Source organism: Myotis daubentonii, chromosome 2 (assembly GCF_963259705.1).
Source record: "Myotis daubentonii chromosome 2, mMyoDau2.1, whole genome shotgun sequence".
NCBI classification, from domain to species: Eukaryota; Metazoa; Chordata; class Mammalia; order Chiroptera; family Vespertilionidae; genus Myotis; species Myotis daubentonii.
The window spans coordinates 129,445,755-129,465,068 of NC_081841.1; the positions used below are offsets into that span (position 1 = coordinate 129,445,755).

General features: G+C 38.8%; 1 protein-coding gene across 1 annotated transcript in view; it reads left to right on the forward strand.

Moving 5' to 3' along the window:
- The window catches only part of NEK5 (NIMA related kinase 5), a 97,481-nt gene that overhangs the window by 51,620 nt on the left and 26,547 nt on the right, over window positions 1-19,314 (forward strand). The window contains exons 12-20 of the mRNA XM_059681199.1: window positions 1,343-1,527; window positions 4,270-4,336; window positions 5,161-5,274; window positions 6,974-7,060; window positions 8,851-8,943; window positions 11,498-11,578; window positions 11,795-11,863; window positions 13,543-13,666; window positions 15,112-15,137. Coding sequence (XP_059537182.1) covers window positions 1,343-1,527; window positions 4,270-4,336; window positions 5,161-5,274; window positions 6,974-7,060; window positions 8,851-8,943; window positions 11,498-11,578; window positions 11,795-11,863; window positions 13,543-13,666; window positions 15,112-15,137 — 846 coding nt within the window. The remainder of the gene's footprint in view (window positions 1-1,342; window positions 1,528-4,269; window positions 4,337-5,160; window positions 5,275-6,973; window positions 7,061-8,850; window positions 8,944-11,497; window positions 11,579-11,794; window positions 11,864-13,542; window positions 13,667-15,111; window positions 15,138-19,314) is intronic.

The following is a 19,314-nucleotide window of genomic DNA, read 5'->3' on the forward strand; positions in this document are numbered from 1 at the left end:
TGATCCTTTGCTTCATCCAACCTACTGTTTTTTTTTCCTTCTTGCCTATTCATCATTCCAGATATTGTATTCTTCATTTCTGATTAGTTCTTTTTTATGGCTTCTAGGTCTTTTTTATGCTGCTGTAGTTCTAAGTTCTTTGAGCAGCCTTATAACCATTTTAAAAAAATATGTTTTTACTGATTTTTTAGAGAGAGAGAGGAAGGGAGAGGGAGAGAGAAAAACATTGATGTGAGAGAGAAATATCGTTCGGCTGCCTCTGGCATGCCCCCTACTGGGGGTCAAGCCTGCAACCCAGGAATGTGCTCTGACTGCAAAGCGAATTGGCATCCCTTCGATGCATTGGATGATGCCCAACCAACTGAGCCACACCAGCCAGGGCCTTATAGCCATTTTTTAAAACTCTATATCTGGTCAATTGCTTGCCTCTATTTCATTTAGCTCTTTTTCTAGAGATGTATCCTGTTCTTTCATTTGGGGCATGTTTTTTTGTCTCCCTATTTTGGCTCTTTCCTTGTGTTTATTTCTATGTACTAGGTATATCTACCATGACTCCCAGTCTTAGTAGGGTGGCCTCATGTAGTAGGTGTCCTCTGGGACCCAGTGATGCAATTTCCTTGATCACCTGTGCTGGGTGCTCCAGGATTGTCCCTTGTGTGGGTTATGTGGGCCCTCCTGTTGTAATTGAGTCTTGATTGCTATTGACCCCTTTATGCATGGGGTCGACCTTCAGTCTTGTTAACTGTGAGGATGAACCCCCAACAGAGTGTGTGAACTGCTGTGCAGATGCTGATCTCTCTCTACAGAGCAGAATTTGCTTCAGCAGGTTCAGTGCCTGTCGAGATCTCCCTTTGGATATGCCACTTGTGAAGCTAATTATATCCGGATCTGATGTTGTCTAAAGGTGGCCACTGGGTTTATTAGTTCTGGGGCCTATTGGGGGGGATTTTGGTGCAGGCCAATGTCAGACACTGCCTATGACTGGCCTTGATTCACCTGTTTGGAGCTACAAAGCAATCCACAGTTTTTGGCTCACTCTACTGGGCCTGGGCATGAGTGGGAAGGATTAAACTGCACACCACGGGTGGCTTTACCAGCTCTGGGCACAGGGGCAAGTCAGCAAAAGTCCCAAGGAACCCTGAGACCTGCCTCTACCAGCTGGATAAAATATTTTTAAATTCTAGGATTTGGAGATTCTAAAATTATTTTAATCTGGAAACAATTCCAGAGCAAAAACAACAAAATGTATGTTCAATGCCTTTTCTTAATTATGGTCACTATCAAACTTTCAAGTATTATAGATTTGTATTTTTAAAATTTTCTTTTCTTATTAATCCCTCAGATAAAAATGGTAGATAGGCCCAAACATGCTGGAGTGTGTGGCCATTATGATTATTACTATGCTCAACTTGACTTGTTAAGGAAGAGATATCATGAACCACATTACCACTGTGTTCCTCATGAAGATACCAGAGTTAAGGAGAATTATAGTCAGGAAGAAAGCAGCAGTCAATCACCAGGCCAATGGTAATGTGATTGTCTAATTTAAACTTTGGTCCTCTGAAAACATCTTGATATATCAACATTCTTTACTCTGTAATCCTTCTAAATTCTCCTAAAATAAATAATCCAAGAACTTCCAAACTCTTCATTTCAAATACTTAATTCTCAGTTCCCTTGACTGTTTTTATTCATTTTTTTATTTTTATTAAAATGTTTTTCAATTACATTTGACATAAAATATTATATTAATTTCAGGTGTACGACATAATGATTAGACATTTATAAAGTGACTACTGCAATAATTCCTTAACCCCTTTTCATCCAAGTCTGATGTAGCTTATCTTCTTACTCAAGTAGCCATTTAACTATGGGCAAAAATTTCTACTCTTGGATTTTTAATATTTTTTTTTCTTTGTAGTAAATTTCACTGCCTGGAACTCATGAAGATAGTTGTATATGTATCATATTCCAAAAAGGTTATTAATATTCATCATTAATGATTGACTTATAATTAAATTATCATTTGAGACATATTAGAAATTAAGACATATTTCATTCAGCATTTATATTTTTCGGATTTTTTTTTTCAGAATATGGATGTATTACAAAGAAAATAATACAATTAAATGGCTGTTATGGAAGACTTTCAAAGAGTTTGTTCCAGAACAAATTTTTGCATATCTACAATATTTTCTATTCTTTATTTCACACCAATTTCAGTGTTCCTGTGTTCAGAGTAATTGATACCCATCCACAGTCCTGAAGACCTCAGTCATTTTTTAAAAAATGGTCTTACCATCACATTTTTTCTTTCAGGGATGAGAAATTGCTAACTTTTGGTAACTGTGGTCATTAACTATTGTTGAAATATTGGATGAATAATGAAAAATACAAGATTATGTGATGGTAGGCCCATCAGATAATTAATGAAAAGAGTAACTATGGGAAAAGTACATGTTTAATTTTAAAAGATATTGGTTGCTGTTATAATTTTACACATCTTAATAACACATTTTCAATGACCTCCATGATTATCAAAAGTTGTGTGTTCCACTAGTTCAAATTATAATATTCATATAGGACTCAACTAATAAGTATTTTACATAGGTGCCACCACAATATCCCTTGCCCTTTCCCAGCCACAGGAAAAATGTCTTCTACCCTTTGCCCAGATATGAGAGCTGTGAAACTATCAATTATTTTATTATAGATAGTTTAATCTCTCAAACTTTCACATAACATGATAGAAAAATTCTTCTCTTTCCTGAATACTGCTGCCCATAATATGCCCCATCCTACAGTAACCCAGGATGCCCCTCTGATGACTTGACTAGTAACCCTCTACTATTTGTTATTCCAGGCTCTCACTTCTAGCTTTCTCACTCTCTGAGTTCTGATTCCATGGGAATCAAGTGTTGATATACTTGTCTGGAGAAAGAGGAATCTGTGTAGGGTCGGGGTGTGTGTGAGAGAATGTATTTTGGACAGCTCCTGGGTGACTGAATAGTTTTTCTCATGAAAATATTGTTATGCCCACCACTTAGGTTCCTGAGAGACATGAAGCTACACATTAACCTCATTTGATTTCAGCATTATAAGTGTCAGACACTGGCCAGACACCTGTACAGATCTAACCTACTCTCATCCTCATATCAATTCCTCTGAAATAGTATCGTGCCCATTTTACATATGAGGAACGAAGGCCCAGAGACCTAAATAAGCCTGTCATTTCATCATATTTCTAAATGGCTGACTTATTATCTTGACTCTTCATAAACTGGGGACTGCTCATCATGATGTTCCCAAAGGAGTTACTTCTGAAATGATAGTTCTGGTTTTGGAGCCCTAGAATTTACTGGTGTTCCAAAGAACTTTATCACGTAGTTTATACTATGATCTGAAATGTGGTAGTTTTTATTTAGCATCAGTAATTACAGAAATTCTTAGCAGGAAATTTTGCAAAAAAAGATAAATATATAGAGAACATAGGTCGATATAAACTTAAAAATGGGTTGATCAAAATTGTGCTGGAAAAATACCTTAAACCAGGGGTCCTCAAACTTTTTAAACAGGGGGCCAGTTCACTGTCCCTCAGACCATTGGAGGGCTGGACTATAGTTTAAAAAAAAACAACTATGAACAAATTCCTATGCACACTGCAATATCTTATTTTGAAGTAAAAAAAACAAAACGGGAACAAATACAATATTTGTATTTGCATGTGGCCCGCGGGCCGTAATTTGAGGACCCCTGCCTTAAACATTCTGAGAGACAGTAAAGCCTCATTTTTTATTCATTAAGGATTTGTATGCCAGCATGAGGAGTGGAGGTAAAGTGATGGGACACTATCCTGCTCCCAAGGAGCTCAGAGTGTAGTGTGGGAAACATATCAGCAGCCACCAGTCAGATAAGGGGTGACAAGGCTGTAGGTTAGAGGCCTGCACAGAGCATGAGAAGGTCCTGATATGGGTGTGTTTTTCCCCTCTAACATATTATGAACTGTAGAAGAACAGATTCCAGTCCTTCTGGGTTAGAATAGTTTTCTGTTTTATTTTCTCCTATTCTCTTTATATCCCTTTCTTTTTGTTTCCAAAGATCTTCTTTTCCAAAGTATACATTCCGAAACTTTGAGCTACCTCTTGAACTCAGAACTTCAAGTCAGAGGTGAATTGTGAATCTCATTATTAAGTTAAAAATTTACTTGTCAAATCGGTGACTAAGACTAGTTAAAATTTCCACTCAAGCTGAACATTTTTATTTCCTAAGGCCTGCTGAATACCTTCAGAGGAAATTTGAAGCTCAGCAATATAAGTTGAAAGTAGAAGAGCAATTGGTGAGTAAAATACCAAATATAAGAGGCAATCAGGAATTTCCTAATAGTGTCTCTGTTCATAAATATTAATGAATCCTTAAGTCAAAGTTCATTCCATATAAAAGATCAAGACTACCCTCCACCTTCTTTAGTTTTTAATAGCTTAAAGAAGAATAATGGGAATAGGCTTGAATCAGGGTCTGGGAATCCTGGTTTCTTACCTGGCTCTATCATTTGCTGTGTAATCTTAGGCAGGTCATGCAACCTCTCTGAGCCTCAATTTCCTGTTCTATAAATGATAGTTGTGGAGTAGATGAGCTTCAAGCTCCCCTTCTGCGTTGCAGTTCTTTGATTCTATTTTATTAGAATTCTACACATTTTAAAAAAGTGACTATTATCTTTTACTTGAATTGAAAGTTAGCATTCATTGTTAAGTATAGTGTTAAAATTTGGGGGTTGAGGGAGGTTGGATATGCATTCTATTTGTATCATTCTTATTTTGAACTTCTTCTTAAAGGCCCAGTTCTATTCCCCTAATCTCATGCTCTAGGGGATGCTAAACTTCTAATGAATTTTAATTTAACAATTATAGTTTTCCAGTTCAGAAAATGAATCTAGATATTTCATATGGTAGCATAAAATATTGATTGCCTTGGATAAACAACACAAATGGTTTCATTAATTTTCTCTACTTTTTGAATGTTTTGTACTTAAGAAAATTTTGCTGCTCACTCTAAAAAACTCTCAAATATGAGTTTAATTGTTTAAAGAAAAAGGTCAAGGTCAGATCAGAATATGTTTCCTAATGCAAGTATGTTTTATAAATGATTTCATTCAAATAATAGGGTCTTCGTCCATCTTCTGCTGAGCCAAATCACAGGAGACAAGAGCTAAGAAGTAATGGAGAAGAGCCTACATTCCAGGAGTTGCCATTCAGGAGAAACAAAATGAAGGAACAGGTTAAAAACAGTCTGATTCCAGGGCCACCCTTGTACTTATATCATTGGCTTTTGCACTGTGTACGGTACATGCCTGAGAGAGCCTGCTGCACAAATACTTGTTGGACAGCCTTGTGTGAAGCACCATGCTGGTGATTTTAGGAGATACAGAGAGACATAGTTCACCTTTTCTGAGAATACAACATAGCTAAGTTCCTAAAGGCTTTTTACTTGGGATTGATAAAGTAACTGCCATCATTAACAGTTTTGAAATTTGTATTAGTTACCTAGGGCTGCCTTAAAGCACAGCAAACAGGGTGGTTTAGTACAACAGAAATTCATTGCCTCACAGTTCTGGAGGCTAGAAGTTCAAAATCAAGATGTTGGCAGGTCCAAGTTGCCTCAGGAACCTCAAGGGCAGCGGTTCTCAACCTGTTTGACCCCTTTGGCGGTTGAACGGCCCTTTCACAGGGGTCGCCTAAGACCATCCTGCATATCAGATATTTACATTACGATTCATAACAGTAGCAACATTATAGTAATGAAGTAGCAATGAAAATAATTTTATGGTTGGGTCACAACATGAGGAACTGTATTTAAAGGGCCAGAAGGTTGAGAACCACTGCTCTAGGGGAACCCTTCTTCGCCTCTTCCTAGATTCTGGTGGTTTGTCAGCAATCTTTGGCAATCCTTGGCTTACAACTGCGTATCTTCATTCTCTGCCATTGTCACATGGCGTTTTCCCTGTGTGTGTCTTCGTATGGCCACCTTCTTAAAAGGACAGCAGTCATACTGGATTGGGGGCCCACTCTACTCCAGTGTGACCACATCTTAGCTTAGCTAATTATGTCTGCAATGATGCTCTACCAAATAAGGTCACATTCTGAGGTACTGGGCATTAGGACTCCAACGTATCTTTTCTGGGGGAGAAAATTCTACCCGTAATAGGATTGTATATAAAAATAGGATATATAAAGTAATTGAGATTATGTATCACAGGGAGTGAAGTACCACAGCCAAAATGTAAGGTGGTTATCATCCTTAGGAGCAACAGGTTTTCTAATTCTGATTATATATCCCACATTTTATTTAATTTATTTTTTTAATTGTTTTATATCTCCTTTTTTTTTTTTCTCCCCTTGACCTTCCCCCGGCCTCCCATACCCCCCAGTGTCTTGTGTCCATTGGTTATGCTTATATGCATGCATACAAGTCCTTCAGTTGATCTCTTACCCACCCCCTCAACCCTCCCCGGCCTTCCCGCTGTAGTTTGACAGTCTGTTCAATGTTGCTCTGCCTCTGTATCTATCTTTGCTCATCAGTCTATAATGGTCTTAATTATCCATAAATGAGTGAGATCATGTGGTATTTTTCCTTCATTGATTGGCTTATTTCACTTAGCATAATGCTCTCCAGTTCCACCCATGCTGTTGCAAATAGTAAGAATTCCTTCTTTTTTACAGCAGCATAGTATTCCATTGTGTAGATGTACCACAGTTTTCTAATCCATTCATCTACTAATGGGCACTTAGGCTGTTTCCAGATCTTAGCTATGGTAAATTGTGCTGCTGTGAACATAGGGGTGCATATATCCTTTCTGATTGGTGTTTCTGTTTTCTTGGGTATATATCCCACATTTTAAAACTGTAGGTTGTATAGAGATTATTTTGTTAAGTTGTTCACAGACATTTAAAATTTGTGGATTGGGATTGCTTTCTAGGAATATTGGAAGCAGTTAGAAGAAATACGCCAACAGTACCACAATGACATGAAAGAAATTAGAAAGAAGATGGGGAGTGAACAAGAGGTAAATGAGTTCATTCTCCTAAAAGAAACATTATATTATTGATTTTGAGCTAACTAAATTGAGCAGGTGTTAAAAGTAATGATTTCATAGAAAAGATAACTTTTTATCATGCACACTTTTAAATAGGAAAATTGTCAGATCTTATTGAAGCTTTGCTTTGTTGTGGTTTAGTTCAGGCTACACAGATGATGAGGGCATCTGACATTCTCAGTTAGGAAGGATGATTATGAAAAATGCTTGTTAATTATTTCTCTCATGAATTAGTTAATAATTATTGACTGGGCAGCCACAATACACCAGAACTGGATTAGATGCATTAAATAAGTTCATGCCCATAGGGTGGAAAAAAGACCAGCATTTACTGAATTCTGTGCAGTTGAGATGATTCTTGAAAATCCCTTAAAGGAATCACATTGGAAGCTCATTCTTTCATCTTTTAGGTCACTGCTTTTTCAGTAGAACTCCTAATGAAATAGTTGGCCTGTGTTTGGAGACCATGTTATATAAAAAATACATGGTATTTAAATACTAGAAATACCCTCTGTGCTCAGGAATGCTTCTCCTATGAGAGGCCTGTGGGCACTGAGACTAGACAAGAGACAGCTGGGCTCCCATCTTGAGCTGCATACTCATTGAGAAAACCATCATGCTGCTGCTGAAATTGATCTTTCTCTTCCCATCTCCCCCACCCCTGAGTGCCTTAGATGAATTAATAATGGTGAAATGAGCATATGGTACAATTCAGTTGTATGTCCTAGAGCAGCGGTTCTCAGCCTATGGGTCGCTACCCTTTCATAGGGGTTGCCTACGACCACTGGAAAACACATATATAATTACATATTGTTTTTGTGATTAATCACTATGCTTTAATTATGTTCAATTTGTAACAATGAAAATACATTCTGCATAGCAGATATTTACATGACGATTCATAATAGTAGCAAAATTACAGTTATGAAGTAGCAACGAAAATAATTTTATGGTTTGGGGTCACCACAACATGAGGAACTGTATTAAAGGGTCGTGGCATTAGGAAGGTTGAGAACCACTGTCCTAGAGCTTCACATGCTTTATCTCATTTACTCCCTGTACGGAAAAGTTAAGTACCTCATCCACACAAGGCAAACTAAATAAATACCTGATTCTAAAACCTCTGCTCTTTCTAGCATATGCTCTTCTACTCATAAATAGTTGGAAAGATAAGACACACATGTATAAGGCAGTTTTTGAATAAGACTGAATATAGTTAAGCTCTGTAAGTGCATAGGAGGAAGAATGAGCAGCCTGAGGGTTTTCATGGAAGAGGAAAGGTGGAGCCTAAATTGGGTGTGAGAAGGAGTAGAGTTCAGAGAGGCAGGGCTAAGGAGGAGGCATTCTGAAAGACCATGCAAAGGTCCAAATGGAAGACTACATGTGCTGGGAGGGGCAGGTTGGAGGTGGTTCTCTTCAGAGCAGAGGCTTGGTTGATAGTGGGAAGCCTTATACCATTGTCAGCCTTACTTTTAAAGTAGGTCTGTGATAGGAAACCTGAGTCAAGGAAAGATGGAGAGTGGACGCTTCTAGAGAGACCATGAAATAAGCACGGGGGGAATGGGGAAGACCAAGGCAGCCATAGGGAAAAGGAGCCATAAACAGATCTTTATCCAGCCACGCCATTGTTCGTCCCTGGGACAGCGGGTGGAAAGCATTTCCTCACTAGATCCCATTTAAACCCTGGCCAAGGTTCATTCAATAGCCTTCAAAACTGACGCAGAATCAATCTTGTTGATTGTGTGTAATTTGTGTTAAAGGAAGACTCAAAAATAAGTCATAAAACCTACCTGGTGAAGAAGAATAGCCTGTCCGCCCACCAAGAGACACCTGAGGAAGAAGCACCTGTGCAGGTGAAGGTTACTATTAGACATCTATGTGTTTCCCGTGAGTTTTCCCTAGCCTGGTGACCTTTACCCCTCATAGTGTCGTATAATCATGTGGGAAAATATCTAAAAACTCCAGTGCCTGGTCTGGGGCGGGCCCAGGCATCCTGTTTTCAGAAGTTGACTGGGTGATTGAGTGTGCTTGTGAATGTATGAGAGTTCAGCTTTCTGGATGGTATTGAAGTCAGGGTCTCAGACACATTGGTTAACTTCTGTTTCAACTTTTCATTTTTGGAGAGACTAGAGAACTGGTCAGAGATTAATTGTCAAATGGCTCTTGAGAGTTTTTTTTCTCTTCTTCTGGGAGGTCTTTTACCTTTTTCTTCAAGGTGCCTCTGAGCTTGAGTTAGGGCAGGTGAGTTAGGGCAGGTGAGTTAGGACAGGTGAGTTAGGGCAGGTGAGTTAGGGCAGTGTTGAGTGAAGGCTGAAGGCCTCCTTGAATGTTTTCTTTTGTGAAAGACCCTGGGACCTTCACATGATGCCAGAGAGATCTAAAGTGGACTGAGGTTGAATTTGCACCAAATGAGGTAAATGGGACTTAGGAGTCTAAGGTAGTTGTATTTTAAGGAAAATAAAGCAACATGATACATGTACAGTTGAGACAACCAGACTACACAATCAAATTAGACAACCACCTTCACAAATGTAAGTAAAATACAAAGTCACAGTCCTGTTTCAGAGTTCATAATACTTCAAGGCAGAAAAACCCCTTCCCAAGGTAGCAGGGCAAACAACTAATAATGATTCAAACTGATACATGCTTTAGTGAAGTACATACAAAGCCTGTGGTAATATAGATGAAGCAGTAGTCGATTCTAAGGGAGAGATGATGGAGGCTTGCTGTGCACTAGTGGAGAGAAGACGGCATTAACAATACACACACAGAGCCACCACGGAGAGTCATAAATTTCTGGCTTGAATGGGATAGAACCACTTCCTAAAATGGGGAAGAGAGTAGGGAGTGGGCTTGTGGTGAGGGGCAATGAAGAAATCCCTTTGGCCCTGGCCAGCGTGGCTCAGTTGGTTGGGTGCTGTCCCAGGCACTGAAAGGTTGCTGGTTTGATTCCCAGTCAGGCCACATGCCTGGGTTGTGGACTCAATCTCCAGTGGGGAGTGTGCAGGAGGCAGCTGATCCATGTCTCCCTCTCAGATCTCTCTCTCTCTCTCTCTCTCTCTCTCTCTCTCTCTCTCTCTCTCTCTCTCCCTCTCCAATTAAAAATATAAAAAAAACATATAGTTCCCATTGGACATGTTAAATTGGACATGTTGATTAGAGAAGATCTGAGATTGCATACCTGCTTTGGGGACTTTGCCCTCCTGCTCCCTCTGATGGAATATGCTTTTCCCAGACCTTCATATGCCAAGGTCCTACTTCATTCTAAGGCTTAAAGCAAACAGCAGTAGCCTTTTCCTGCATTGCTCTCACCCCTACTCTATGCCATTACCCTATTTTATTTCCTTTAGGGCAGCAGTTGCCAACCTTTCGGACCTCACAGACCACCACATGGTCCATGGACCTCCAGTTGGCAACCACTGCTTTAGGGCACTTAATGCTTTTTGAAATTATGCTGTTACTTTGTTAATTCATTTATTACCAATCTTACTCCAGTAAGTTCTATGTCAGCAGGGAATTTTCAGTCACATTCACTGCACTAGCCCATTGGACAGTGTCTGGCCATAGTGGGTGCTCAGTATGATTTGTGGAATGAATATTGAATTGAAGATGATGCTAAGTAGGCAGTTGAATATGTGAGTCTGAACCTCAGAGGGGAGGAAAGATCAAGCCTGAAGATTCACGTTTAAGAATCATTGCATAACAATAGCTCTTATATCCATAGGAATTACTTAAACCCTCTTGTACTGAGGAAGAAAGGAGCAGAGGCCTTAGGGCTGAACCCTGGAAAAGCTCAGTATTTACAGTTCGCCTCTCAACTATCTTTGAAATTCTTGTCAAAGTTTATAGCCCTCTCCTTTGTTTATACTGTAATGAGCTGTGTACCTTTCTTGTTTTCCTTATTAAAATCATAAAACTTTTCAGGAAAGGATCCTGTAGTCAAAATTACATTTTTTAATTAAATTAGGTTGTACACATTGCAATGTCAGTGCTAAGTGTATTAATATTTTGAGTTAATGGACACTCCCCCAAGTTTTAGTGAATTATTAGTAAAGGCATGTTTTTATTTTCAAATCAATCATAAGATTCAATCTAGAAATTAAATAATGTAAACATACCATGCCGTGATTTCAGATGGAATCCTATATAATAAAAGTGTAGTATGCAAATTGTCCCCTCGACTGGAGTTCTTCCAGGAGTTCAACCAGGGGGTGGGCCAGCCAGGGGAAGGGAGGGAGGCCCTGGTGTTGGCAAGTAGCTGGGGGAAGGGAGGGAGGCCCCGACCAGCATCCAGCAGCAGCTAGGGACCCTACCAGAGCACGAATTTCGTGCACTGAGCCTCTAGTGAAAATGTAATTGTTTGATCAATATTAAATGGTATATGTTAATTTTTCTCTAAACTTTCAGGATATTGAAAGAGACTTGAAAAAAATTAAACCTCAGAACATAAAGGAAAGTAAAATTCCAGAACAAAAATATAAAGCTAAGGTAATAAACATTTAGTTTTTGGTTTCATATTAAGAAGCTGGCTGGGGGCACAATCAGGATTGCCTATAGGATTTTCCTCCTACTAGTTTACAGAATTGCTTTATTTTGTAATGTTATACTATTGGTTTTAAATATCTATAATGTCAAATAGGGAGTTATAATTTGAAGGTTTTTATTGGATTGCTAAACTAAGATTTTTTTCTTACTTTCTTCTAGAGAGGAGTAAAGTTTGAAATTAATTTAGACAAATGTATTTCTGATGAAAATATTCTTGAAGAGGAAAAGGTATGTCATTAAGTACTTATTTCCATTAGTAGGCATGAGAAAATGAGTATCTTAGTAGCATGTTTCATGACATTTTTTCATGGGGAGAGAAGAATTTTCTTAAATCTTCCTAGAAGGATCTCTGGTGTTCAAATAAGTGTTCCAAAATACTTCATCTTCTCATTCTTTTTGTACTTGAGGTTATTCCCTTACATGGACCATTTCAACTTAATTTATTTTTCTTTTATAAAGTATTTATTTTCCTATAATATTAACTTTTAATCATAGCATAATTAAAATAGAAGACATAATACATAGTCAACAACTAATATACTTGCCTAAAAAATTGAGCAGGTACCCTGAAACCATACACATTTATTTCAGGTCTTTACACTGGTCTTTGGGTAAAGCTGATACAGCAATAAATGCACAATTACAGTAAACTCAAACCTCATTTTATTACTTGAGTTCAACATCTTTTTCAATCTCACTTTTTACTAGACCTGCGAACAGATATCAAAATCAACTGATTTGTGTTTCCATTTCACCTTCTCTCAATTTGCTTTTTAAAGTACCAAAAGTTAAGTATGTGTATATATGTTCTATTTAATTCCTGATAAGCCAATTTCTTTCTTTCATGTTCTTCATCAGCTTAACATTTTTAATGTTATAATTTCTTTCTGATTTGTGTGTGTGTGTGGTGAAGGACCAGTATTTGTTTAATAGACTTTCATGTTGTAGAGCAGTCATGGCAAAGTTGAGTGGAAGGTACAGACAGAGATTTTCTACATATCGCTGCCCCCACAAATGCACAGCCTCCCCTACCATCAACATCCCCCACAGGAGTGGAACATACATTACAACTGATTAATCTACAGTGACACTGGGGTTCACTCTTGGGATTGTACATGCTATGTGTTTGGACAAATAGATAATTACATGTATCCACCATTGTAATATCATGCAAGTATTTTCACTGCCCTAAAAACCCTCTGGGCTCCACCTATCTTTCAGAGTTTTACTGGCATTTTGCTACATGAGACTTCGTTAGAGTGGTAACAATTAGCACTCACCCCTATTTAACCATTAGGTCTCTAAGTGTCCCAGAGCTGTGAGTATCAGAGGGGAACAGATACGGGTCTGTTTCTGGGTTGGAACCTGAGGAGTGATACACCCACAGTGCTTCTGTGAAGTGAGGCACTAATGCTGACCTGCTAGGATAAAAGAATGGAATAAAAAAAGTTGTATCTACCAGAGTGTTCATCCTTTATTATACTATGTTTTGATATATGCTTGAAACACAGTGCTCATTTTTGTATTGATTATGGGGTATGTATTAGGAGCAGTTTTGGGGACCCAATTAGGAATGTTGTATACTTAAAACAGGGCGTGAAGCAAATAACCTTGAGAATTCTGTAAAATGAAGTACAGTAGGATATTATAGAAGATAGGAAGTCTGGATAAAAGTAAGTTGCCATATGATTAGTGCTTGTCACTATTGACAAGGCAAAGAAATTAAAACATCCTTGTTTCTATCTTGTTCCAACATAGTTCCACTTTTAAAACTTTACTGACTTATTTTGTTGAATATAGACATATTAAATATTTGCTATATATCTTGATAAAATTATTGCTGGGAACACAAACTTTTTTTTTCTAAATATGGCTTAATTCTCTTGAAACACTATGGATTGCTTTAGGCCATAGACACGCTAAATGAAACTTTGACCTTTGAGGATGGCATGAAGCTTAAGGAAAATAAATGTGTAAAGGAGCACGAGGATTACACAGATGAAGCATTGGAAAAACTCTGCTCAGAAGCAGGTACGTGTACCTTAAAAGCTGTAGATGAGAAGGAACTGTTTTGTTATCAATCCATCTCAAACTCTCTCCTGCACTGTCACCTGTCCCCTCACTCTCCTTGAGCTGGGCAGCGACCTGGCTCCGCTGCCTCTGCCTACCCCTCGGGGTCCAAGCTCCCTGAGACTTAGCCCTCCTCCCTTGCTCCATCCACACTGTCTCCTTGGGCAGTTTCATCCACTCCTTCAGCTTCAGTTCTCCCAGCCAGCAGCTCCACGTGCATCCATGTTTTGCATTATCTGCTGGAAAGCTCCCTGGACAAGTCCCACTAGCGTCTCAATCTCAGCGTGTGTGCAGTCAAACTTGTGCACATTTCCTTCTCATGATCCTTTACTTTGGGTAACACTGCCCCCAGACTGACGCTTCCTGCTACTCTGGGTGGTTTCTACTCTGAAATGTCTATGGTGAGCTCCTCCTTCTTCATCCACTCTGCCGCTGGTGTAGGGCCCTGTCATCTCTGAGCAGTGTGTGTGGTAGAAAATGCGTTGGTTTTGGAGACAAGCAGGAGTTTGAATCCCAGCTGGCACTGCCACTTTCTGATTGTGTGGCCTTTTACAAGTTCCTCAAACCCTCTGCATCTCAGTCTCGTCCTAGGACCAGGGGTGATAGTACCTGCCATGTAGGCTTATTGTGAGAAATGTGGTATATAAAGTACCTGGCACGTGCCAGGTGCTCAATACATGCTGTTTTATTTTCCTTTTCTCTTCCCCTTGCCGAGTTGGCTATGTGTTCTCCTTTTCTCTAGTATTTCCCTTCTGTTCTCCAAGTGATTGCTAGTTATCTTATCATATTATTACTCTACTCAATTTTTTTTGTTTTGTTCTGATAATACCTGTAGGATACAGTCCATTCCACATAGTATTATTTGACACTGAGTGGCCTGATCCTGTGGTGACCCACCTTTCCTACCCAGCACCCCCTTTCCTTCCACTGATGATGGGATCCATATATGACGGTGTGAGCATTTAAACACCCTGGCTTGGCTCAACTTCCACTTCCTAGAATAACACACTTTTCCTTATATCCATCTGGAAAAATCTTTATTTAATTCAGCAGGCTTCTTCTTGGTAATCTCCCTTGTGCCACAGACTGTGCTAGGTGGTAGGGACTCTCAAAGATGGAGGAGACCTCAAAGTCACAGAGGTGTCATGAACCAAAGAAAAGAGGCACAAACATGTGTTCTGAGTCCAAAATGCTTTTTAAAAGGATTACCTAAGTTGTTTTGAAAGAGCTGTGATTGGTGCTAGCAAGCAGGCTTAGATTATGCCATACCTGATCAATTGCTTATGTCTATTGCTAGGTAAAAATTTTACTTTTTAATAGAGTTCAGTGATGCACAGCCAGTTCCAGGAACTGCATCAGGTTCAAAAGTTCAGTTTCACATGCTGTTTTGTTCTTGTTGTTTTCAGTCTACATTGAAAATCTTTTGTTTAAAGTAGCCATCGTCATTAATTACCATGGCTAGAACTTCTGGATAACTTGCTGAAGCCTCTAAATCAGCATTTGCTTTACGTTGCACTTTTATGTTATGGAGATGGTCTCTTTCCTTAAGCCCAATTAACCAACCTCTGCTAGTTTCAAACTTTTCTTCTGCAGCTTCTCCACCTCTCTCGGCCTGCATAGAATTGAAGAGCATTAGGGCCTTGCTCTGGATTAGGTTTTGGCTTATGGGAATGTTGTGGCTAGTGTGGCTCTTCCACAAAATACCACGTGCGGGCACGCATGTACAGTGCAATTGAAACTTCGTGGCCCATGCGCAGAAGTCGGTATTTTGTGGAAGAGCCACACTCAAGGGGCCAAAGAGCCACATGTGGCTCCCGAGCTGCAGTTTGTTGACCACGGCCCTAGACAATTGACTATCATCGCCATGAGAAAGTAAGTGAGGAATGATCCAGAATTCTTCCTTCCTCACAGTGAGAGAGAATGTACTGCACGAAAGGGCAGGCAACTTGATTTGCCTTCAAATGCTAGCCAATAACTTTGCTACAATTTCTTTCTTTCTTTTTTTTTTTTCATTTTCCTGTGTCTTTTTTTTTTTTTTTTTGCTTAAAGTATTACAAAAAGTATTACATATGTCTCCTTTTGTTCCGCCCCGCCCTTGACAATCCCTGGCCTCCCCTACCCCCCAGTGTCTTATGTCCATTGGTTATGCTTATATGCATGCATACAAGTCCTTTGGTTGATCTCTTACCCCCCTCCCTCCTGCCCTCCCACCCTCCCCAGCCTTCCTGCTGTAGTTTGACAGTCTGTTCGAGGCAGCTCTGCCTCTGTATCTATTTTTGTTCATAAGTTTATAATGGTCTTTATTAACCAGAAATGAGTGACATCATGTGGTATTTTTCCTTCATTGACTGGCTTATTTCACTTAGCATAATGCTCTCCAGTTCCATCCATGCCGTTGCAAATGGTAAGAGTTCCTTCCTTTTTAGAGCAGCATAGTATTCCATCGTGTAGATGTACCACAGTTTTCTAATCCATTCATCTACTGATGGGCACTTAGGCTGTTTCCAGATCTTAGCTATGGTGAATTGTGCTGCTATGAACATAGGGGTGCATATATCCTTTCTGATTGGTGTTTCTAGCTTCTTGGGATATATTCCTAGAAGTGGGATCACTGGGTCAAATGGGAGTTCCATTTGTAGTTTTTTGAGGAAACTCCATACTGTCTTCCATAGTGGCTGCACCAGTCTGCATTCCCACCAGCGTGCACAAGTGTTCCTTTTTCTCCACATCCTCTCCAGCACTTGTCGTTTGTTGATGATAGCCAGTCTGACAGGTGTGAGATGGTACCTCATTGTTGTTTTGATTTGCATCTCTCGGATGATTAGTGACTTTTGAGCATGTTTTCATATGTCTCTTGGCTTTCTGAATGTCCTCTTTTGAAAGGTGTCTATTTAGGTCCTTTGCCCATTTTTTGATTGGATTGTTTATCTTCCTTTTGTTAAGTTGTATGAGTTCCCTATAAATTTTGGAGATTAGGCCCTTATCAGATATGACATTGGCAAATATGTTTTCCCACACAGTGGGTTTTCTTGTTGTTTTGTTGATGGTTTCTTTTGCTGTGCAGAAGCTTTTTATTTTGATGTAATCCCATTTGTTTATTTTCTCTTTAGTTTCCAATGCCCTAGGAGCTGTATCGGTGAAGAAATTGCTTCGGCATATGTCTGAGATTTTGTTGCCTTTGGATTCTTCTAGTATTTGTATGGTTTCCTGTCGTATATTTAAGTCCTTTATCCATTTTGAGTTTATTTTTGTATATGGTGTAAGTTGGTGGTCCAGTTTCATTTTCTTGCATGTATCTCCAACACCATTTATTGAAGAGACTATCTTGACTCCATTGTATGTTCTTGCCTCCTTTGTCAAATATTAATTGAGCATATTGGTTGGGGCTGATTTCTGGGCTCTCTATTCTATTCCATTGATCTATATGTCTGTTCTTGTGCCAGTACCAGGCAGTTTTGAGGACAGTGGCTTTGTAATACAGCTTGATATTTGGTATTGAGATCCCACCTACTTTGTTCTTTCTCAGGATCGCTGCAGCTATTCGGGGTCGTTTTTTATTCCAGATGAATTTTTGGAGAGTACGTTGTAGGTCTGTGAAATATGCCATTGGTATTTTAATGGGAAGTGTGTTGAATTTATAGATTGCTTTGGGCAGTATGGACATTTTAATGATGTTGATTCTACCAATCCAAGAACATGGTATGCTCTTCCATCTCTTTATGTCTTCTTCTATCTCTTTTTTCAACGTCCTGTAGTTTTCTGAGTAGAGGTCTTTTACCTCTTTAGTTAAGTTCATTCCTAGGTAGCTTAATTTTTTTGGTGCAATGGTAAATGGGATTGCTTTTTTAGTCTCTCTTTCTGCACATTCACTATTGGTGTATAGAAATGCCATAGATTTCTTGGTGTTAATTTTGTATCCTGCTACATTGCCGAATTCATTTATTAAGTCTAATAGTTTATTGATGGAGTCTTTAGGGTTTTTTAAGTATAATATCATGTCATCTGCAAATAAGGACAGTTTTACTTCTTCTTTTCCAATTTGGATGCCTTTTATTTCTTCTTCTTGTCTAATTGCAATGGCTAATACTTCCAGTACTATATCGAACAGGAGTGGTGAGAGTGGGCATCCCTTTCTTGTTCCTGTTCTTAGGGGAAATGGTGTTAGTTTTTGTCCATTGAGTATGATGTTGGCTGTGGGTTTGTCATATATGGCTTTTATTATGTTGAGGTATGATCCTTCAATTCCCACCTTGCTGAGAGTTTTTATCAAAAATAGGTGTTGAATTTTGTCAAATGCTTTTTCTGCATCAATTGATATGACTATGTGGTTTTTTTCTTTCAATTTGTTTATGTGATGTATCACGTTTATTGATTTGCGGATATTGTACCATCCTTGCATCCCTGGGATAAATCCTACTTGGTCGTGGTGTATGATCTTTCTGATGTACTGCTGGATCCGATTTGCTAAGATTTTGTTGAGGATTTTGGCATCTATGTTCATGAGGGATATTGGCCTGTAATTCTCTTTCATTGTGTTGTCTTTACCTGGTTTTGGTATTAGGGTGATGCTGGCTTCATAGAATGAGCTTGGAAGTGTTCCTTCCTTTTGGATTTTTTGTAGTAGTCTGAGGAGGATAGGTTTTAGTTCTTCCTTGAATGTTTGGTAAAACTCCCCTGTGAAGCCGTCTGGTCCTGGGCTTTTGTTTGCTGGAAGCTTTTTGATGACTACTTCAATTTCTTCCATAGTTATTGGCCTATTGAGATTTTTAGATTCTTCCTGATCAAGTTTTGGAATGTTGTATTTTTCTAGGAATATGTCCATTTCCTCCAAGTTGTCTAGTTTGTTGGAGTAGAGTTGTCCATAGTATTTATTAACAATCATTTGTATTTCTGTGGGATCTGTTGTTATTTCGCCTCTATCATTTCTGATTTTGTTGATTTGGGTCCTTTCTCTTTGCTTCTTGGTGAGCCTGGCTAGAGGTTTGTCAATCTTGTTTATCCTTTCAAAGAACCAGCTCTTTGTTTCATTGATTTTCTCTACTGTTTTTTTGGTCTCTATGTCATTTATTTCTGCTCTAATCTTTATCATCTCCTTCCTTCTGCTCACTCTGGGGTTTTCTTGTTGCTGTCTTTCTAATTCATTGAGCTGTAGATTTAGATGATTTACTACCATTTTTTCTTGTTTGTTGAGATAGGCCTGTAGAGCGATAAACTTCCCTCTCAGGACTGCTTTCATTGCATCCCAAAGGTTTTGGATTGTTGTGTTTTCATTGTCATTAGTTTCCAGGATGTTTTTAATTTCTTCTTTGATCTCATTGGTAACCCAATCAATATTTAATAACATGCTATTCAGCTTCCAAGTGTTTGAGTATTTTTAGTTGTTTTTGTTGTAGTTTATTTCTAATATTATGGCCTTGTGGTCTGAGAAGATGCTTGGTATGATTTCAATCTTCTTGAATTTGGGGATACTTTGCTTGTGACCCAATATGTAGTCTATTTTTGAATATGTGTTATGAGCACTTGAGTAGAATGTATATTCCGTGGTACTGGGGTGAAGTGTTCTGAAGATGTCTATTAAGTCCATCTGATCTAGTGAGTCATTTAGGATT